Source organism: Gymnoscopelus microlampas (genome assembly GCF_963454915.1).
Source record: "Gymnoscopelus microlampas genome assembly, chromosome: 3".
Classification (NCBI taxonomy): domain Eukaryota; kingdom Metazoa; phylum Chordata; class Actinopteri; order Myctophiformes; family Myctophidae; genus Gymnoscopelus; species Gymnoscopelus microlampas.
In genome coordinates this window covers 35,908,083-35,932,082 of record NC_139940.1, presented here as the reverse complement: position 1 = coordinate 35,932,082, position 24,000 = coordinate 35,908,083, and the positions used below count along the sequence as shown (strand labels likewise).

General features: G+C 42.9%; 1 protein-coding gene across 2 annotated transcripts in view; it reads left to right on the top strand.

The window, feature by feature from the left end:
* LOC311038340 (low-density lipoprotein receptor class A domain-containing protein 4-like) overlaps nucleotides 1–24,000 on the top strand; it is a 218,858-nt gene that overhangs the window by 89,047 nt on the left and 105,811 nt on the right. For both annotated transcript variants that reach the window (XM_084047806.1, XM_084047807.1), the window contains exon 4: nucleotides 23,156–23,296. In XM_084047806.1, the coding sequence (XP_083903932.1) occupies nucleotides 23,156–23,296 (141 nt within the window). The remainder of the gene's footprint in view (nucleotides 1–23,155; nucleotides 23,297–24,000) is intronic.

Here is a 24,000-nt window from a genome sequence, read left to right as displayed (position 1 = left end):
AACCATTTTATTGCGGTGATAATATATTATGCATTATATTTGGTGATGTGGCTCTGCTCCAGAACAGACTGTGCAAGCATGACACAGACTCTGAGATCATGAACCCCACTGAAGCAGAGGTACACAGTAATTATGTGGACCCTCTGAATGCGCTGTCTCAGGTGCAGATGCAGAATCTCCCATCAAATGTCCAATTGAGTTGATACTCTACAGGCTGGAGGACCATGACTCACAACAGTGTGTCGTGTACTTGAGCATGTACTTGTTCAACAAACCGTTCAGTGACTTCTGAAAGAGTCTGAAAGAGACCACTCACATCATGCTAGAAATGCCTCATGGTGGCCTGGACCGCTGGCTTACAGTGGGTCGTGGGTTCGAGTCCCGATCCTGACGGCCTTTGCTGCATGTCACTCCCCATCTCTCTCCCCATGTCCTGTCAGCCTACTTGATATTGAAAAGTATCATTATTATTATTTATTATCTTTTTATATAACTAACAAGCTACTATTGAAGAGCAGCTAAAATGTTCATTTTGTATTTGGTTATAGGAGTTTTGCTGCAAAATTGTGCACTAGCTACAACTGGGTGGGGGACCCCTGACTCGAACAGGAATAGAGTCTTTTGCAGTAGCGTGTATAAATGAAGGCATTAGACAGATAACATTCTCCTAGTCCGTGAAGGATCAATATTTGCCCAGCTGATGAAAGGAAGGCTGAGCCTTCCATCGCCTTAACCGGATCATCAAAACAGACGTCACAATCAAAAGCAACACCCAGACATCTATCTGCAGGCTCAACATGTCTGATAAGTTACCAATGTTATCTTGAATGGGTTTCGGAGGCCAGAGAGATAGAACAGTGTTGACTCTATTTTTCTTCCATTAATGTGGGGACTGCCTCGCACTTGATAACTGAAAGGCAAACCTAGTTATGCTACGGAGCCGACGGGGCCTCCGAGAATTCAGGATAAGCATTTTCTGTTTTGTTTGTTTGTTTTTCCAGTGGTCAATTAGTATAGATAATTATCTCCGTCAGGATGAAAGCAAGATTATGTTTTCACCCTTGTGTGTTTGTATGTCAGGGGTTATTCTCACACAAGAGGCCAAGCTTCTTTTGAACACTGCCAGTAGGGCAAGGAAGTATCTCCACGCATCTATTTAACTTTTTCAATTTTCAATTACATTTTCTATATTTAACTTTAATTTTGTAATGCAATTTAATTGGGACCAGATCATCAGACTGAAACCCTACCCAGATATGAAGGTAATACGTATTATGCACTTCACTGAGTGCATGAACCTCTCAAATGTTTACCACTTAAACCCCAGCATCCGTATTCTGGGGGAAACTTTCGCAGAAAGCAGCAGATCAAACTTGTAGATCGGCTATTTTCAGCAAAGATATTTAATGTAGAGCAAAAACCAAAAAAACACTAGTATAGTGCCCTGAGGGACTCAACAACGTATGGGGTTTAAGTGGTTAACCATACTGGTTGTACATTATACACGCTTTGTTTCCAATGGAACTGTGGGATGTGTGCTATGAAAATACTCTTGATGTGAACCCAAAAGGATGTCACCAAACCCACCAAGTAACCACACAAAAAAGAAGAAAAAAGAAAAACAGTGGATTAGGGCTTCTAAACTGGCCCAAAGCAATGGAAATTTATGAAACAGGAAGGTTCTCAACTGCAGAAAAACATTTAATAAAGCCCTTCAACAGTGTAGAGTAAAGGCAGTGGCGGCTGGTGGATATTTCCCCAGGTAGTTCTACACCAAAAATTAAGCCATCTATAACTAGTGTGATAACTATGTTATCACACTAGTTTATTTTGTTAAATGAAAACTATTTATACTTAAGGCCCTGCCCTGGTATTAATTCATTTGTGTACACCTTTGGGACGCACGAAGGTATGGCACGTCGAACATCGCCGATCTTCAAGCCCACAACGCATCGCGGATGTGACGCGTTGTGGGCTTCTGCGATACTGTCGTGCGTCGAAGCATAACTCAGCATAGACATACAATTATAGAAAGCAACGCTTACCAACCAGGATAAATATGGTGGAATGAGCAGCAGCAGTCAGTGCAGTTCTATGTGTAGGCTACAGTATGTATGATTATATCTACTAGACCATACCCGGTGAAGGGCGCAGGCGAAAGTAGTTGCAAAGTTGGGGTTAATGCACGTCCTGTCGCGCGGTTTCTCCCCCGCGCGCCCCGTCGTGGCGCCCCCCTATTTTGGGGTACCAAAAGCGTGGGACAAAAAATTCCAAAAGTGAAAAAGAAAAAAGAAAAAAATTCAACATTTCTTTTTTATTTTCCTGGGTGTCCCCGGACCCCCTGGGGGCCCGCGCACCCCTGTGGAACATGGCGGACCCCTTCGGCTGTTTTTTTTTATATTATAGGAGGGTGTTGTATTTCATATAAATGTAATTTCAGTAATGCATTGAAGCTGGTATTGAGGCGGTACTAAAAGAGGCGGTACTAAAAGAGTATTTGTAGTAGTAGTTAAGTAAGTATTGTTACTCAATGTATTTACTTGAAAGTGTTTTTAATGACTTTATTAGCTTTAAAGTTTTTTTTACAGATTTGTAAGTATTTGTAGTGTTTTTATCAACTTTTAGGTATTTGTAGTGTTTTCATCAATCTTTAAGTATTTTTACTCTTTTTTTCAACTTTTCAGTACTTTTAAGTATTTTTACTCATGTTGAGTACTCTGAAGTATTTTTACTCAAGGTATTGAGTATTCTCTCCGTCCCTCTCTCTCTCTCTCTCTCCCCATCTCCCTATTTTCACAACGCATCGCGAGGCGTTTTTTCCGTTTGTTGCAACCTTTATTGTGAAGGAACGACTGGAAGTGCTAAGCTATTCAGTCGGACTGTGACATAACACTCTGAGATGCTACCTCGTGACATTGTATCACAGAAATCCACAAAAGTCACCAAAATAACACTGTTCAACGGGCTAATTAGTTAGCATTGATGACATTGACCACACTAACGTTCATACAGGTTGTTGATAAGATGTTTGACGTAGCCGTTTGAGTGACGACAGCAGCGTTGGTTAACATTAGCGTGGCGCATGCTAATTGCTAACGCTACCCAGTTGCAAATTTGGGGTTAATGCACGTCCTGTCGCGCGGTTTCTCCCCCCCCCCCCCCCCGGCCCGCGGTCACCCCTCTCCACGGGCGTGTGTGTATCCTACTATAATTCTAGTAACCTGACGGTGGACGTGTGGCTTTGCGAGTTGTTTTGAGCTTGTAGATCAGCTGTTTTGTAAAGATGTGTATATTGTGTGTATCGCGACGCATTGAAAGCTTGTAGATCGGCTATTTTCAATTGATTGCAACCTTTATTGTGAAGGAACGACCGGAAGTGCTAAGCCATTCAATTGCGTGTGACATAACACTGTGAGTTGCTACATCGTGACATTGTGTCACAGAAACCCACCAAAGTCCCCAAAATAACACTGTTCAATGGGCTAATTAGTTAGCATTGATGACATTGACCACACTAACGTTCATACAGGTTGTTGATAAGATGTTTAACGTAGCCGTTTGAGTGACGACAGCTGCGTTGTGTAACATTAACGTTAGCCGCATGCTAACGCTACCCGTGGCTTAGCTCCACACTGACGGCCCATTATAGGCAGCTGTTGGCTTAAACCCAACTAACGGCAACACAGTATTGGACATAAGCATTCACATACATGCTTTAGACAGTATTAGCAACAACCGGTAGTTTGTTTACATGGCGCGGGACGTCGCGGGTGGCAGCGCGCCGACATCCGTCGGGCGGCGCGGCGATGTTGGGGTAAAGGCCCCACTCCCAGGCGAGGCTTATGCTTGCGCTAGGCCGCGACTTCCGCGGGGCCGCTGCCTCGTCTCCTTCGTGTCTTGTGACATTTGTAATGGACAGAAATGTAAGTTGGGCTTGTTTTTTTTTTTTTTAAAGATTTTTTTTGGGGCTTTTATTGCTTTATTTGGAGAGGGACAGAGAAAGTAGTCTGACAGGAAATGGGGAGAGAGATGGGGGAAGACACGCAGCAAAGGCCGTCGGGAACGGGACGCGAACCCGCGGCACGCTGTCTGTTAAGGGATTTCAACCAAGGGTGCCTAGACCGCAACGCCACGGCCTAGGCCAAGTTGGGCTTGTTTGTGTGAGAATATTACCACATTGGTTCGAAATGTGTGCTTATTTCAGCATTTAGGAGGTAACTGTGCGTGAGCTGTGTGAAGCGAGCGAGCTGCTGATTTCAATGGCGGCCGCGGCGCCGGGGCCGTCTGGTGTGTTTACTTTCCACAGAAAGAATTGTAGACAGTCAGAGAGTGGGCGGGGTCTCGGTGTTGCCATGTCGGCGTACTGTAAGCGCTGTAGGGCCAATGTTGGTGGTATAGGGTTTGTTTGGTTTGGCCTCGTTTTCATAGACCTCGTTGCTTGTTTCTCTCGCGAAACCTGGCACAACGACGCATGCGCAGTTTGATCGGAGACCCAGGACCCCATCCACCCACCGTCAGGTTACTAGAATTATAGTAGGATGTGCAGAGTGCTGCATACCTGCACTCAAAGAGGCCCGGTTCACTTGCATTGAAGAGTGAACTGCGCATGAGCGAAACTTTATTATGGCAATGGTAAAGATCTGTGTGCCCAGAGAAGTAAGTTTAGACAACATACAGTAGAACATTTTTTACTCACTAGTCATTAATTATATAATATTTACCTTGTTTGCCTCACATCTAGAGTTCAAGCCGCTATGTGGCCCTCACACCTACTGTACATAATACTGCCAATCCAATATGTCTGAGTCATAGTGTTTGGGGCTTTGTCAGAGTACCCCTTGTACCCGTCTGTCTGTGTCCCCTTTGTGCCCATATAGGAAGATGTCTGTTTCTGTCTTTCTACAGTACCTGTGTCCTTTTTATGCCCATATATGGAGATATCTGTATCTGTCAGTCCTTGTCCCTTTATGCCCATATATGGAGATCTCTGATGTCATCAGTATATGCCCATATATTGGAATGGCCATATATGATCATATTGGTTGGATCGGCGGTTCTGGACAACTGGATATCCGAACTACTCGACGGCGGGCACCACACACCCTCGAGTCCTTGCCGCTGCGCACGCCGAGTTTAAAGTCGCTCGGCGTGACCATATACAGTGTATGGCCATATATGGGCATAGCGGTCGGATCTGTGGCTCTAGACAACCGATCTCTGTATCTGTCCGTCCTTGTCCCTTTTATGCCTGACATGGAGATCGCTGATGTCATCAGTATTTGCCCATATACTGTATGGGCATGCTCTCTTTTGTGCCCATATATGGAGCTGTAATATAGGATATAGAGAGTAATATTTATTCATAAAAGATCTAGATTTGGGAGAGGTGGGGCGGCGCACTAGCGCCCTCTATTGACGGGCCGCCACTGCTTAACACATTGGGTGCCAGCATTTTTTCATGACAACTTACGTTGGGTGCCAGCATTCTCCCCATTGACTGCGCTTTGCTGTTTAAAGCTCTAGACTCCACGACGAGAAAATCCACGTAAAAAAAAACATCCATTCATGTAAGGCGAGGACCCTGGCTACATCCTGCAAGGATAACATTTCACTCGCAAGTTACAATGGGGGGGGATCGCGCATGACCGGTTTTCTCCACCGGAAACAGATTCGGAGATATACAGTAGGCGTTTTAAAGAAGGAAATAGACAGGAAGAGGATGGGAGCCATGTTTTTGTTTCCGGTGATCCATTTGGCCCTTCCTTCTCAGGATCACAATGGGTACTCCCAGAGCTGCTCTAGCCCCGCCCGTGTGGAGAAAAACGAAAAAAACAAAAAGACACCAAAACCGTACGGTACGGTTATGGCACTCCGCGTCACTTTTTGCAAAAAAGTATATATACGGTTTTGGCACCCCATGTGTTAAAAGGACCGCTGATTTTTTTTTAAAAAAACATGCAGCACATAGAAACACATTTCAAACTAGTAAAGTACTTCTTCATCAGGCAACGCCCTTGTTTTTTTTTGTCTACATCTGAAAGCTTACGGAGATGAAAATTACGTATCCACAAGGTTCAGTAGTGCAAAGATGTGATTAATGCCGCATGCGTTCTGAACACATACGTTCATATACATATACGTTCGGAATGTGAGTATAAATGGGCCTCTAGCCAACCTCTTGCTGCAAACAAGCACTCCCCAAAAGATTATCTCCAAAAAAGCCTGTCTGTGAAAGCGTTACTAACTGCCGTCTTTACCTTCACAGCCTGAAAAGCAGCACGGCACTATTTTCAGTCACTTGATGGTGCGCTTACACCTACTATACCGTCTCCCCACAGCAGTCTGTCGCAGCAAAAAATATTCCGTTATTTCCTGTTTAGAAAAAATGTATGAGATGGTGGAACTGTGAGAGATGACTTGCACCACAGGTCTCCAAGCGGAATCAAACCAGGGATTTTTGCGATTATGTTTTATGTAAATAATTTATCTACTGTAAATTCCAGGAATCTCTGTCTGTCTGTCTGTGTGCGTGTGCGTGTGCGTGTGTGTGTGCGTGCGTGTATTTTGGTGGGCCGTGATGGCGTCGTAATGCCTGATTTATACAGCACTTGGCTGCATGCCGAAAATAGCAGATATACAAGCTCACGCTGCAACGCGTTTTGAGCTTGTAGATTGCATATTGTCGGGCCACGAGACCCACGCACAACCAAACATAAAATTACTTTAGTTCTACTGGATCTCTTCTCCACTTGTCCCTCCCTAACATTTTAGTCTAGTTTCTATTTTGTCGACGAAATTGTCAATACATTTAGTCTTTGTTTTAGTCATCATACTGTAGCTCTGTTTTTATTTAGTTTTCGTCAGTGAAATAAGGTAGTCGACGAACATTTTTCGTCATAGTTTTAGCCGACGAAGTCAACACTGCAGGGAGGAAGAAGTGACAGTATGTATGGGAGGTGGTGATGTGTGACAAAGGTCTGTAAGACACTAGATTACAAATCCATGCTAGCAGGAGGCCCCTGGATAGAGTTGAAACGGTTAAAGTGCAGAGCACCGTTACTGCCATGGTGGCGTGACTAGATTTCCCCGAGGCGTACACAAGAACATTCAGCTCTTTACCTCCTCTCCATCTCTCTGTTCCACTGTGTGTGTGTGTGTGTGTGTGTGTGTGTGTGTGTGTGTGTGTGTGTGTGTGTGTGTGTGTGTGTGTGTGTGTGTGTGTGTGTGTGTGTGTGTGTGTGCATGCGTATGCGTGTGCGCGCGCGTGTGCGTGTGTGTCTCTCTCTATATCTCTCTCTCTCTCACACACACACACACACACGCACGCACGCACAAACACAGAACAGTAGTGATGCACTGTCTGGACTGCAGGAAGGAGACACAGCCTGAAGGTCTCCCACTCTCTCTGTGTCTGTCTGCCCCTCGCTCTCTCTCTCTCTCTCTCTCCTCTCCCCCTCTGTCTGTAAAGTCTCTCTCTCTCTCTAACCCAGTGTTCTGTACCTCCCTCTACCCCGCTGCTTCCATCAACCCATCATTTGCAGTCCTTCGCTCCCTCTCTCTGCTTCGCTCCATCTCCTCTCCTCTCTCCTTCACTGTGGGTGTCAATTCTGCCACCTCAGCACCACTCTGACATGCTTAATTATACTGGTCGAGCCAGGGAAGAGGAGAGGACGGAGGAGGGAAGGAAAGGAGAGGAGACGAGGGGAGAGGCGAGGGAGAGAGGAAGCTAGGAGGAGAGGGAGAAAAGAGGGCACAGAAGAAGAGGAGGGGAGGGAGGGTGTCGCAAGAGCAGAGGACAACAGCATTGGGGAGGAGAGCAGAGCAGAGGAGAGAGGAGCAGAGGAGTGGTGCAGAGGGACAGCAGCCAGGAAAGATGCCCCAATCCTTCATGCCTCACAAATGCATCTGCAGCACATTTATTACTTTACTGCCCTGCAAAGCTGCTGCTGCTCCCCTTTTATCAAGGATGCTGGCTGGAGGGCATTAGAGAGAGAGAGAGAGAGAGAGAGAGAGGGAGAGGGAGAGGGAGAGAGAGAGAGAGAGAGAGAGAGAGAGAGAGAGAGAGAGAGAGAGAGAGAGAGAGAGAGAAGAGGGGGGAATACGTGACAGTAGTGGAAAGAGCTGAGAGTGAAAGCAACAAAAAAAGAGAGAGAATTTTGGAAACAAACTACCAAAAGGAATGCAGATACGAGAAAGTTTTCCCAGTTGCCATGCAAAGTGGTGAAACAATCAGAAGCGGTGTACATGCATGTAGTGTGTATGTTACATTGATAAGTGGAAAAGACAAGTTGGATTTGGAGTTAAAGCAATATGTCACTTTGGAACTTCACACATGGGACGCATGTACGATAGCTGCATCTGCATAAAAGCTTTTAAGATCGATTATATAACACATCTTGTTGTAAAATGGCGGAATTGGCTGACAAGACCATTAGCCTTGCTGGAAGGAGGGAAATGCAAAAAATGTTTGTGGACAAATGTTCTGGGACAGTGAAATATCTGTTTAATCCTCAACGGTGACATAAATGCCCTTTTCTTCTCCCTTTTCTTCGATGATAAAACGACCCTGTAAAAACTGTGTTTATTTATTTATTATTTATTTATTTATTTCACTTAGAAAATCAATGCCACAAAACCCTCGGCCTGTCTGATGTGATTGTGTGATGGTAATAGGCTGACGTTCCCATTATCATTGGAAGGGATATGGGAAGGGGGATGCTTTTTTTAATGGCCTTAGTTATTACCATCACACAGGCCATAATGTAGTAGCAGCATGCTACAGTGCACTATGCTATAAACAGACAGTTGTATAAAGGTTTATAATGCTGGCCTTACAGCAGAAAGACATATGCTCTCTTGCTCTCATGTACGTACGCACGCACGCACACACACACACACACACACACACACACACACACACACACACACACTCACGCATGTCTGTATACTAGCCTTGTGCGGACATCAAAAAAACGTTTTCATAAAATTGACTGACCGATGCGAGGTACACCATTTCCCGGGCAAAGTGTTACAACACTGGCCATTTCTCTTTCAAAACAATTTGCCGCAAATCATGCCTCCAGGGCCAGGCTATGGGATGAGTCTATCCTCAGTTGGACTAACAACTACAGTACAGGCTATGGGATGAGTCTATCCTCAGTTGGACTAACAACTACAGTACAGGCTATGGGATGAGTCTATCCTCAGTTGGACTAACAACTACAGTACAGGCTATATGGGATGAGTCTATCCTGAGTTTGCCTAACAACTTTCCAACCATAGAGTTAAAAATAATAGAGAGGGCACCCGATATCCCCTCCCATCCACTTGCATTGAGTTGCTCACACAGCGCATGGGCCGAAATCACCCCTTCTTCCGGGTTGTGAAATGTGGTGGGCGAGGCCTATTTGGGGCTTCTGCGCGTCACTTCTGTGATGCGTTTTGCGTCACAGAAGCGTGCAGCCCCGTGCGCAAGCTCGTGCGCACGCTCGTGAGTCGAGCCCATTGGTCGAAACCGTTTTCGCTCGTTCGTGACAGAAGCCCCAGGCCGTTTTAAGCTGCAGTACCATGAATGGCCAGCATGTCCATTCGGCTTCAATGAAACCACTGGGTTCTGGGGGCTTGTTACCAACTAGCCAATTGCAGGTCAATAGTCTCTCCAGGCTATGGGATGTAGTGAGTACAAGTCTATGGGTTGTGTCATATACACAGACTTTTAGCTTGGATGTACGTACCTGAATATGAATATTGATTTATATAATTGATTGATTTATATTATATTATTATATTTCTTTGTCCATTCTGGACATAGGACTAATTAGCGGTTTAATTTACTACATTCTTGTAGTTTAAATAAAAAAAAACAATTGCTGCTCACAGCAGCTCACAATGAGTCACACGTTGTGAGCTTGTAGATCTGCTATTTTCACAATTTTTGAGGGGAAATATTTGCTATTGACATGAACTTAAAACTAAGGACATTTCTTTATGATTTTCTTTATTTTGTAAAGCTTCCTTTTTATTTTTATTTTAGTTAACAAAAATATTTTGTCAATTCTAGTTTTGTTAGTTAACTATAATAACTTCCCCGCAATCTATCCACCTGTTTCTTGGCTGTGTGTTTTCCACTTCCTGTCGGATTTCATTGGATATCATTAGTCATCTGACCGGTTTTATTGGATTTCATTGGATCAAAAGACAGGAAGTGGAACACAGTGAAAAGCCTAGGAAACAGGTGGATACATCAAAATGAAGCATAGAATAGTTGTTTTTAGTGTGTTAAGCCCCCATTTTATACTTTGGCTGTTGGATCTGCTATTTTCAAAAGAAGAGATCTGCGTAATGACTAATGAGTACTTTTACTTTTGGAACTTACTTTTGTACCTTTACTCATGTAACTTTTTAATACCGGACTTTTGCTTGTAATGGAGTATTTCTACGTTGCAGTATTGATACTTTTACTTAAGTAAAAAAAGTTGCTGGACGAGTATCCACTTGAACCCCACCAAAAATAGCAGATCTAAAAGCTCACTGTGGATCGGCCATTTTTGTTGATCAGCTATTTTTGGCAAATAAATTTGGTTTAGATGGAAAAAAAGCGGTCCAAGTACAGTTGCAAATCAGGTCTGTTTTTACAAAGAATAGGGTGTTTAAGCGGTTAAGTATGTTTTTGGTGATTTGATCGGGACATACTTAGTTTAACATTACTAGACCATACCCGGTGAAGGGCGCAGGCGAAAGTAGTTGCAAAGTTGGGGTTAATGCACGTCCTGTCGCGCGGTTTCTCCCCCGCGCGCGCCCCGTCGTGGCGCCCCCCTATTTTGGGGTACCAAAAGTGTGGGACAAAAAATTCCAAAAGTGAAAAAGAAAAAAGAAAAAGATTCAACATTTCTTTTTTATTTTCCTGGGTGTCCCCGGAGCCCCTGGGGGCCCGCGCACCCCTGTGGAACATGGCGGACCCCTTCGGCTGTTTGTTTTAATATTATAGGAGGGTGTTGTGATGTATTTCATATAAATGTAATTTCAGTAATGCATTGAAGCTGGTATTGAGGCGGTACTAAAAGAGGCGTAGTGTTGTAGTGTTTTTATCAACTTTTAGGTATTTGTAGTGTTTTCATCAATCTTTAAGTATTTTTACTCTTTTTTTTCAACTTTTCAGTACTTTTAAGTATTTTTACTCATGTTGAGTACTCTGAAGTATTTTTGCTCAAGGTATTTGAGTATTCTCTCCGTCCCTCTCTCTCTCTCCCCATCTCCCTATTTTCACAACGCATCGCGACGCATTGAGAGCTTGTAGATGGGCTATTTTCAATTGATTGCAACCTTTATTGTGAAGGAACGACCGGAAGTGCTAAGCTATTCAATTGCGTGTGACATAACACTGTGAGTTGCTAAATCGTGACATTGTGTCACAGAAACCCACCAAAGTCCCCAAAATAACACTGTTCAACGGGCTAATTAGTTAGCATTGATGACATTGACCACACTAACGTTCATACAGGTTGTTGATAAGATGTTTAACGTAGCCGTTTGAGTGACGACAGCTGCGTTGTGTAACATTAACGTTAGCCGCATGCTAACGCTACCCGTGGCTTAGCTCCACACTGACAGCCCATTATAGGCAGCTGTTGGCTTAAACCCAACTAACGGCAACACAGTATTGGACATAAGCATTCACATACATGCTTTAGACAGTATTAGCAACAACCGGTAGTTTGTTTACATGGCGCGGGACGTCGCGGCTGGCAGCGCGCCGACATCCGTCGGGCGGCGCGGCGATGTTGGGGTAAAGGCCCCACTCCCAGGCGAGGCTTATGCTTGCGCTAGGCCGCGACTTCCACGGGGCCGCTGCCTCGTCTCCTTCGTGTCTTGTGACATTTGTAATGGACAGAAATGTAAGTTGGGCTTGTTTGTGTGAGAATATTACCACATTGGTTCGAAATGTGTGCTTATTTCAGCATTTAGGAGGTAACTGTGCGTGAGCTGTGTGAAGCGAGCGAGCTGCTGATTTCAATTGCGGCCGCGGCGCCGGGGCCGTCTGGTGTGTTTACTTTCCACAGAAAGAATTGTAGACAGTCAGAGAGTGGGCGGGGTCTCGGTGTTGCCATGTCGGCGTACTGTAAGCGCTGTAGGGCCAATGTTGGTGGTATACAGTAGGGTTCGTTTGGTTTGGCCTCGTTTTCATAGACCTCGTTGCTTGTTTCTCTCGCGAAACCTGGCAACACGCCAGGTTTCGCATGACGCATGCGCAGTTTGATCGGAGACCCAAGACCCCATCCACCCACCCACCGTCAGCTTACTAGAATTATAGTAGGATTACAAGCCCATCCATAAAGAGTACTCTCTACATTTACTCTACTTGAAAAATGTTTTGATATAACTACTGGGATGTACCACTATACATTTACAATCATTGACTATATAGATTGACTATACCTGTGGTTCCCAAACTTCTTAGCTCAAGACCCAAATGAGAAGATATTTTAGGGGTCTTTTTCAACCTTTATTGATAGGACAGTAGGCTGACAGGAAATGGGGGGAGAGATGTGGGATGACATACAGCAAAGGTCGTCGGGAACGGGAGTCAAACCCGCGACACGCTGTCAAGCCGGAGTACCAGCATAAGTGGTACGCGCCTGGACCGCTAGGCCAGTGGGCGCCCCAATCTTTTTTTAATCTTTTGAAATAATATGTATATTTTATTAATGTAGGAAACGAAAAAAGGGAATATTTACTAGCGACCCATAAAAAAATGGGAAACAGTGGACTATACTATGCATATTGTACTTCAGCATGCTGTACTATTACTGCGTGTCCTTAGCTTCATTATAATTATAATTCTCTTTCAAATCAAGCATCTGTTTACACTGACTCGGTGGGGACGACTACAGAATATAGCGATAACTTTTCATTAATGTGTGTAGTAAATTAAACCGCTAATTAGTGAAATCAAAGTCCTATGTTGCAGACATAATGGGTATTTTTATCTTGTGGTTCACCCACAATTATATGAATCAATTTGAAGAAACACAATATACACAGACATGTCAATCATTAATTAATTAAAAAAATCAATAAGAAATAAATAAATAAAAGGGCAACTTGGGGTAGAAGAAATTCCATCACATTATTGTGCTTTCGCGAATTACTTATCCATACTCAGGTACATTCTAGCTAAAAACATATTTTGATCTTGCTGTCACAACTTGTAATGTCTTAGCTTGGAATCCAAGTGGAGTCACTCGTTCAGCGGTTTCTTTTTTTTTCACTTCGCTTCTCCGTCTGGCCATCATCCTATTTGACGTTTGATTTCCAAGCGTCACCAATTACGTAGGCAAGTCAGGAAGTGACTCGAATTTTACATTGGACCAATCAGAAGCTGCGGATCCTTTGTGCCCGTCCCGACGGTCTCAAATAGCAGGTTTGCCAGACTGAGAAGCAAAGTGAGAAAAAAAGAATCCACCGAACGGAGAGAATCAGTCTGGTCTGGATTCCAGGCTAGTAATGTCTACAGTATGTATATGATAGAACTCATAGACTTGTACTCACTACATCCCATTGCCTGGAGAGACGATTGACCTGCAATTGGCTAGTTAGTAAAGAGAGTAGTCTCCCTTCAGAGCTGGAATTTCTTTATTTATCTTTATTGGAATTATTTATTAAAGGTAGGGTAAGTGATATTTTTTTGGTTAAAACAGAAAGTATTTTGTTAAAAGGTTAAAGCACTATATTCTGATAGTAATCATTGCTATAGACCCCTTAACAGACGACGTCACACTGATAAGAACCAGTATGCGTGCAACCAGTATGCGCTAAATGAAACCCATTCTATCAGGTCTCGCCAGGACGTGCCACACTAGCCAACACACAAGAGGGGGTTGGGGTGTGCTGAAACTAGCGCAACCCGAAACAACAGGTTGGAAATTGATTGCGTGAAACAATCACCTGCGCATCCAGTCTCAATGTTAGTAAACAATTAATTGGTCTATAGAGTGTTTGTTCAGTAACAGGAGTCTCCCCGTCTCTCCAGCTCTTTAATAAACAGAAAATACATTTTCCGGTAGGTGTCAAAATCTCAGCCAATCAGGAGAAAGTACCCATTTTAAGCTTCATTTTTATAGTGTTCCAATTCCAATTTTTCCTGCTCATTTCTTAGTGTCATCACTTCCAATTTCACTTGTTTAATCTATATCCTGATTGAGTTCTCTTTCCTGATTGGATAAAATTGGAAATGAAACTGAAACGAAAATGCATTTTCTGTTTTATAAAGAGCTGGAGAGACAAGGAGACTCCTTTTACTGAACAAACACTCTATAGCAATGAGTACTATCAGAATATAGAGATATTTAACACTTATTTTAACCAAAGAAAATCACTTACCCTACCTTTAAGTTATTTAGAAAAATTAATTGAATTATTTTTTTTCGATTTTGTTCTTCTTTTTTTTTTAAATCTAATAATTATATTAAGAAGAAAAAACTGTAGGAAAGGGGAAAAAGGAATACTCACAACCCATAAAAATGGGTCCGCGAACCGCAAATGGGTGCCGACCCACTCTTTGGGAAACACTGTAGAAGTCATATGGACGCTGTGTAATGGCTGTGTAATAAGTGAATGCCCTTGTTGTACTCTTCCTCTGAGCACATGCTCGCCTCCTCCCATCCACCTCCTCATCACCATTAATGGTAAATGGTGCATTTATATAGCGGCTTTATCCTAAGCGCTTTACGACGTGCATTACATTCACCCATTCACACACACATTCATTCACACACCGATGGCAGAGGAAACCAACCTACTAATCGAGAGCCTTCCAATTCCCAAGCGGGCGCTCTACCCCCTGAGTCACTGCTGCCCTCATCATCATCTTTATCATAATCATGATTATGAATGCCACACACACACACACACACACACACACCCTTTCCATCTTCATCCTCCTCCTTCTGCTCCTTCCTCTCCTATTTTCCCTCCTCCTGTCGACGTGTAGTTCTCCTCCATTCGTTTTTTTTTTTTTTTTTTTTTTTTTCTCCAGAGTTTTTTATTTTCAACTTATATACTTGTTTACTTATGGTTAATTTTTAACGCTGGTTTAGTTTAGTTTTTATGTTTTGAAAGGACTTAGTTTTAGATTTTTTTGTATTAGTTTATTTGTTTTCATATTGTAATTGATTAGTCAGGTGTGAAATTCAACAAGGTAAAAATGAATTGCAAAAATAGCCGATCTACAAGCTTACAAGACATCGCATGGCGACTTTTGACAATTTTTGACGACAGCGCTTAAAATTGGCACAGCTACAAATATTTGAAGATAAGATTTCATATCCACCCAAAATATTAGCCCTACAGTATGTATGATTTTTTTTTTTGACGTGACAGGACGCCATGGCGATGTCACATGTTGCCAAAACTATGCCTAAACCTAACCTATAGTGACGCATTAGATTAGGGAGTGAAAATGACAGAGTGTCAATAACTGACGCCTATCTGTGAGAATGTGTTATTGATTAAGACTGAGGACATTTTCTCTGTGATTTTAGTTAGTTCTCCCTAGTTTTGTAAACACAAAATACAGTTCCAGTTAGTTATAGTTTGTTTCTAAAGCCTAATTTTTATTTTTATTTTAGTTACCTAAAATCAATTCTAGTTTTTGTTATTTCGTAGCCCTGGTCCCCAGTTCAATTCCCGGTCAGCCGGACCATTTGCTGCATGTCACTCCCTTGCTCTCTCTCCATGTTTCCTGTCTCTCTACACTGTACCTGTCAATAAAGGCAAAAAAGCCCCATAAATAAGCTGGGGTAGATGAATGTCTGCCTGATTGACATGCACACAAACACCCCAAAATGTGATGGACACAGCGGAGTGGAGACAACAGGGGGAAAGGAGAGGATAGACAGAGGCAGTGAAAAAGACGGAAGTAGTGAGAGTGGGAACTGGAAGGGAGACGGGGCTGAGCAGAAAGAGTGCAGACGAAATGGATAGAAGGGAAGATAGTAATAGAGACGGAGAGAAAAGAAGCTAGACAGACAAGTACAAAGTAATAGACGAGACAGAGTATAGAGAGAGGAGAAGAGATGACGGAAGAGTGTAATGGAGGAGACAGCGAGAGACGGAGGGGAGTGGGGACGATGGACAGAAGAGGAAAGAGTAGCAAGGGGAGACAGAGTGAGAGACCGAGAGAGGGGGGGGGGAGTGGGGGGCTCGCAATTCACTGAGGCTTCACTAATTGCCACTCACAAGAAGGGGAGCGAGCCTTTTCCAGAGAACGGTCATGCTGCTCTGTTCTTTGAATCGGATCTCTGTTCCTGGCTTTGTTTCCCTCCCCCCCCGCCACTGTCTAGACAAGAGCAGAACAAGCTGTTCTTGTTGTGGGAGGAAGAGGAGAAAATGTGCAATGTCATTAGGTCGCTCACTGCCAGCCGGGCTGAAATTGGGTGGATCGGACGGACAAGCAACAGGAAGGCCCATGAGGTGTTTCTGTGTGTGTGTGTGTGTGTGTGTGTGTGTGTGTGTGTGTGTGTGTGTGTGTGTGTGTGTGTGTGTGTGTGTGTGTGTGTGTGTGTGTGTGTGTGTGTGTGTGTGTGTGTGTGGCGTCGGGTGTGAGAGTGCATGTCGGCACACATGTATACCTTTATGTCGCTGCATTAGTATGCGCGGGTGAGGCTGCTTTTTGTGTGCCTTTTGATTACCTGCTACAAGCCGCAGCAGACCCACATAGGAGACCGCATCCATTCTAATGAATTTCATTACAATGTTTTTCTTCTGCCGCTCCTCGGAGGGATTATTTTCCCTTCCATCTCCCAGTCCGCTACCTTGCCATGGGCATAATTCTGAAAGCAAGACTACCTATTAGAAATGTGAAGATGAGGGCTCCGACTTGATTGGCGTGCCTCGATTTGAGCTGTGTAATCACATTAATTAAGGAATATTGGTTTGGTGCAGGAGGCTCAAACTGCTGATTTGTTACCATGGCAAAAGATATAATTTCAATAATTACTGTGTATCATTGGTGTGATCCCTCCAACTTTCTTTGTCTCATGCACTATACTCGCACCAGGCAATAATCATTTCCATGACAACATTTATTTTTATTCTGCAGTCGCCATCTTAAGTTTCATTACAATAAAATGATACAGTGCCCTTTGTAATGATTCCATGTTTGTGGTTTCATCCCTAAAGCCGATGCGATGCGTTTGTGAGCCTGTAGATAAGTCAAGTGTAATACAGATATCAACCCCAGTTGCAGTAAAACATTCCCCCCCGGTGGGTGTAACTTTTTGCTCTCCAGGAATAGTGCGTGCGATAGTATCATCTCTGCAGTGTGACCAATTCAGTGTGATGAACTGAACTCTTCCAGGGACATTCAATAACACAATAATGCACGTGAAGATGATGACATACAACAGTGCCTCCCCCAATTCGTCAAATGACTGTCAATTTCAGTGCAAATGAGCTCGTTCTCTTAGTAACTACATCAGGGGTCTTCAACGTTTTCAGACCAAGGACCCATTGGCTGAGAGAGAGAGAAAGCAGGGACCCCATTATATATTGTATAAATAAAAAGTGTTTTCATAGATTTCATTGGCAGCTTCATAGACTTGTTTCACAGCACTATCATGTTGGATTCATGTTAATGTGTATTTTCAGACATTTAACCATGCTCTTAAACAATACTTAGTAAACTTGACCTTTCCCTCTGTACTTTCTGTACTGTACTTTTTCCCCCCCTATACCAAACCACTTTGCCGAAAATAGCAGATCTATAAGCGCACGAGGCGTTGTGTGCTTGTAGATCTGCTATTTTTGGGTAAAGTTCTCCTCAGAATAGGGATGCTTGGTTGAAGTGGTTAATGTAAAAATCTGATTCGGCGGACCCCCTGTAGTAACTCTGAGGACCCCTTAGGGGTCCCAGACCTCCTATTGAAGACCTCTGAACTACATGAACCCCACCGGCATGTCATATAATAGGTGGCCTTTCGGTGAAGAAATTTGGTGTAGAGGGAAAAAAAGATCCCTGGGGGACCCCGGTCGATGAAGTATACAGGATTTATTAAGCAAACTTTAGGGATCAGGTTTATTTGAACCCATCAGTCCCTCTCAAGATTAATTAATGCCTAATTTATCAGTTAAGCTCACTTCCTTCACTCCATAGAAAGGAAGTATGGTCGGTTGAAGCTCAGGGACAAAGGAGCATGAAATATAAACTCCATATTAGGCCCTAGCTGTATGTCATATCGTTGCAGTCGGGTGGAAACCTTGTATGTCCAAAATGTTAACATTTCTTTTACATTTTTACTGAAAACCAAGCCTTTAAAAAAATGTTGACTTGTGTGTTTACAAAACTAACAAAAATTATGGAGATTTTAGTCTTTGTCAATATTTCATACATACGCCTAATATTTTCTATAGTAAAAACTTTCCAAAATGTTCAAAAATAGCCGTTGCTTGTAGATCTGCTACTCAGTATGTATTGTGGCGCGTTGTAAGGTTGTACAGTACCTCGCTATTTTCAAATAGCCAGTGTTTACAGAGAACTTACAGAGACTTTAACCATGGTATAGGTGGGATAGTGCACAGTGAGCAATAAGTCAGTTATGAAAAATAACCACACATAGCACCTTCCCTGTTGTGTGGTTATTATAATTTCATAAATGTATCCTACTTAAAGGCTTATTTCAGGCTGTTGTCTCATTATTACAAGAAATGGCCTTACTAAGGTACGATAAGTAGTTTGTCTGAGCTGATACATGCAGCTGTACAGATATTCTGTGAAGAAATGCATTTGGGGCGGTATGAGTTGGCTAGCTATAATACACACAAACTCTCTTACTATACTCACCATCGAAGCCATCATAAATCTGACTGCTTTTGGTTGTTTTTCATTTTGAATATGTAACTTTTTGGCCTTATCTTTTTTCAAGACACATTTCTTATTTTATTTTACATTTCTGTTTCGGCTCACATTTCATGGACTGCTAATGGGAAGTGTGTGAGTGCAGCTCTCAGAGCATGGCTGCACTAAACCACACACATCACTAGGGGTGTCACGATTCACTTACCTCACGATTCGATTCAAAATCGATTCCTAGGGTGCCGATTCGATTAAAATTGCGATTCTGTGATTAATTGATATTCGATTCGATTCTGCGATTTATTGCGATTTTCTAGGGTGCCGATTCGATTAAAATTGCGATTCTGCGATTAATTGATATTCGATTCTGCGATTTATTGCGATTTTCTATCCCAAATCACTTTGCTTTAATTATACTAGAACATCTAGTCTTTCTGACATTGATTTCAGACAAAGTGCCAGTGAAAAAGGTACTAACTTATAAAAAAAAAATTAAAAAAAAAAAAAAAAAAAAAAAAAAAACATTTTTTTTTTAAATAAAAAAATCGATTTTAATATTTTGATTCGATTTTTAAAATCGTGGCATTAAGAATCGCGATTTATTCATGAATCGATTTTTTTTGACAGGCCTACACATCACCCTCCAGGGTATACTAGGCCTTGCTTTCCAATGCATCAAACACTTTGTTGTTGTTATTTTCAGTTCTTATGAATTAAGTTCAGTACAATTATTCACCCCTTCCCCCCCAGAGAGTTTTTTTCCCTTTTGTTTACTTTTGCAATTAATGGGTTTTTCCCCCTTCAAACCTGATTTTGTTAATCAGGCATATGAATATTTAGGTCATAAAAAAAAGAAGCATTTTGGTAATATCCGTGACAGTAGCACATTATGGTTTAGGGGCTGTGGCACATCAAAGGCCCATCTGAAAAGCTGTTTATTTATTTGTCATGGAGAGCGCTTTTTGCCTGACCTCGTTTCTCTGTGAACTTGATGCATTAACGCTGCTCTGTGTCGGCGCTCGCAGGTAAAATAATTCATTTTACGTGACCTTGCACATTCTGAGTCATAGATAACAGGGAGAGTGACACACAATAACTCAACCTTTTGAAGATGTTGTCATCCTCAGATTATGGGAGTCGTTGTACTTTAAATTGTTCCTTCGCATGCTGTTTATTTTGACCCTTGATAAAGGATTCCACAATACCACTAACATTTTAACTTGCTTCATGTACAGTAGGACTTTAAAGGACTACCTGTTAGCAGTGGTCCTCCTCACAAACTTTAAGCGAGCCATTTCCAGATACACAGTAAGCCTATTCTCACAGAATACTCACAGAATACTTCAAAACGATGGAGCGAGCATGAACAAAAAACATTTCATCCATTGCGTGACAAATAAAAATGAATCTGATCCTACAGGAGTGATACAAAACAAAAAACAAATATCTCAACAACAAAACAAGAACAAAATATAGCTGCAAGCAGCCATAATACGGGGCCAGGAGAGAGAAAGATAAATGATAATTCCTTTAACAGGTCAGTTCATGAAAGTCCTTGCGGTCTTGTTTCCAATGAGGGCCTGTGAGCAATTAGGGGTTAAGAGTCTTGCTCAGGGACAAATTTCATTTCATCGACCCATTTGCTGACCCGGCCTGGAATCGTACTTGGGTCAACCAGAGCCTCTGGCTCCCTAGGCGGGCTCACTAACCACTCAGCTATGGCCGACCCTCACACAGAGAGAGAGAGAGAGAGAGAGAGAGAGAGAGAGAGAGAGAGAGAGAGAGAGAGAGAGAGAGAGAGAGAGAGAGAGAGAGAGAGAGAGAGAGAGAGAGAGAGAGAGAGAGAGAGAGAGAGAGAGAGAGAGAGAGAGAGAGAGAGAGAGAGAGAGAGAGAGAGAGAGAGAGAGAGAGAGAGAGAGAGAGAGAGAGAGAGAGAGAGAGAGAGAGAGAGAGAGAATTGAAGAGACAGAGAGAGAGACATGGAAACGGAATAGATTGAAGATAGAAACGGAATAGATTGAAGAGACAGAGAGAGAGACATGGAACCGGCAACCTTGCGATCGTGAGGCACTCTTAGATAGCTGCAACACTACCTATAGTGCTATAGCTTTGTCCAGGCTGATATTGTCTGTTGAGGATCACAAACTCTTGCTTTCTGTCATGACCCAAGCCCCTGTTTCACTAACACAAAGATCACTCGTTCACAAACCATTTACCAATGAAGAAATTGTACATCTCCTCAGAACCAAAACTAGTGAAAGTAGCCGATCTACAAGCTCACAAACCATTAAAAGTTGTCAGATTGTACATCGGCTATTTTCACAATGAAGTATGTTATACATTGAAAAAACATACTCTCATTGCTATCTGAAAAGTTGTGAGATTGTAGATCAGCTATTTTCACAATGAAGTATGTAAAAAACACTCAATTAAGTATTTCATGTTATCTTTAACAATTGCAAATGTATTCATTGATAGTCATGTTGTGTGAAATGCAACTTAGATGAAGTCTGCACCAAGTGCGCTTGAACCTGTGACCTTGAGGTTGTGAGACATACACTTAAGCGGGACGCTATTGGACCAACAGACAAACCTCTGAAAAAAGAGATCACACTGATCATACAGTTTCACGCAAATAGCTGAAAAATCCTGGGTTTAAGTGTTTTTCAAACTGCTCAAGATTGCGGACAATCTAAGGGCGGTGCTTACTGGTCAACGTGATAGATGTGTTCCTCATTAGTCAAGGCACATGTGTAAGCAGGTCTAATGGCTGTCGGCCAAACGAGGCATGACTTTTGCCTGTTTAAAGTTTCAATTTTCAAAAAATTGCTATAGCGCCCCCGTTTGACCAATTGGAGTAAGATTGGTTTCAGTGATATTTGGAATGGCCCTTTACATTTCTGCAAAGTTTCAAAGAATGGTAAGTCTGCATGTATGTGTTAGGGGCAGATGAATAATTGTCATAAAACTGCAATATTCATTGGCTCATTAAAGCTTCATTTTTTCACTTATGGAAGATATTTTGCAAACGTTTTTTGGTATAGGTCCAAAGTTCATGTGTAAAAAGTTTCGTGCAGATTACTCAAAAATCCCAGGAGGAGATAGGTTTTAACTGTTTTTCATATAATTCGAAATGGTGGGAGATCTAAGGGTCAGAGGTCAAAAGTCAGAGCGTGAAAGTTGTTCATCATGAGGAGACGCATGTGTGTATTGAAGTTTTATGGCTGTAGGTAAAACAGGGCATGAGTTGTACCTGTTCAAAGTTGGCATTTTCAACTGAGTGCTATAGCGCCACCTTTTGACGAAAGATTGTGAGATTTATTTTTTGATCGTTTTTCATGACCATCTATCATATGGCCGAGTTTCATAAAAAGCGTATGCACGGTTCAGCCAGAACTGGCAAAAACGGCAGAAGAAGAAGAAATGGAATAATGCGAATAACAATACGGGTCCATGCTGGAAGCCTGGCCCCGTAATGACATACATCATATGTGAGACTGGGATACCGGGTTGTAACTTCATGCATGAACCCTTTCCGACACTCTTTTATTTGGAAAATATGTGTATTTAAAACATAAACATAGTTACATCGCTTTTGTCTTTTTTTGCGTTCTGGTGGGTGTCCCGGTGGTGCGAGCCGGGCAGGCAGAGACCTGGGGGAGTGGACACAGCGAAAACAAAGAGGCTGTACAGTATATGCAATATTAATCAATACTGAACAACTACGTGATCTATTTATCGGGTACAATGAATAGTTTGTTTAGAAACAAGCTGCGGCAGTCCTGCCTGTGTCTGTCCTGTCTGTTCCCAGCTCTGTTCCCAGCACCGGCCAGTGAAAGCCGCCTGTGTTCGCTCTGAGGAGCGCTGTGGCTCGCTTACACGCCCACCCAGTGCATGGGAACATTACCCGCCCTGAGCAGGGCAACCTTTCCAAGCATAATCATTGGCTGTTAATCGGCCCAATCACCAAAGGTCGCGCAAACGTCACTTTCTCCTCGTCATCTTTGTTCGAATGGGATTGGTATCCCAGTCAAAAACTCAAAAGATAGTGAGCATCCAATCTCAGGGCCTGCCTGTCATTGGTATAGAGTTGAAGAGTTTGTCAAAATACCATTTATTGACTATACTGTATGCGATTCATATACTGTAACATCTATCTACTCTACCAACCTTACTGGAAAGCAGTTTGTTCAATGTATTTGTTCTAACCCCCTTTTCTTTTTTGTTGTTTTTCTTTCCATTTCCTTTTCGGCCTGACTCTGTCCCTCTGCCTATCCATCTCTCTCTTTTTAACCCGACATATAGAGTGCAAGTTCCACTGCACCAATGGTAATTGTTTGCGTCTGGGATCGCTGATCTGTAACCAGCTGAACAACTGCGGGGACAACAGCGATGAGGAGAACTGTCCCGTGGTCACCCAGCACCCGCCGCCTGGCATCTTCAACTGTGAGTACTGAAGCCCACTGCTTCACCTCTCTTGTTTGTCGCTATTGATCTCTCCATCCTCCCATCCCACCTTCAGCTTATGAGCACTGCAAGTGCAAGGTCCGGATTTCAGTGCGTCTGTAGCCCATTGCTCTTCAGTTTTCTGCTACTATAGACTCCAAATCCCCACATTTACCTGTGAGTACTTTAGGCTCTGTGGCTCTCTGCTTCTCACTGGGGTTCAATCTCTTAATCCCCATTTGCTCTCTGCATGCAACCCTGTCTTCACCTCGAGTACCATGTGCATTTTCTGCCGTGTATCCTTCTCTTTCACTGTCTCTCCATCTCTCCTATCCCTCCCTGTCACTCCTGCTCTCTATCAGTCACCTGGCATCTTCTGGCTGGGAATAGATTCCACCGTGATCCTTCTCTCCATCCTCTGTTCTATCCCCGCCCTCCTCAACCTTGAGTACAGTATAGACTCCTACTCAGCCTCTCGTTCTCCTGCTGTCATCATCCCTCCCCTCTGTCGCCCCTTCTTTCCCCGTTGTGTTGAGTTGTATAATGAGACTTACTGGGTGACATTTGGCTGTGAAACACAGCGCTTGGGACCACACACTACATTTCTGTGCTGCATAATGACTTTCGGTGGTGTGTTTTTTTGCTTACATAATGCAGGTGGATAAAAGATAATACTATTGTTTTTTTATGAGTTTTCTTTTCAC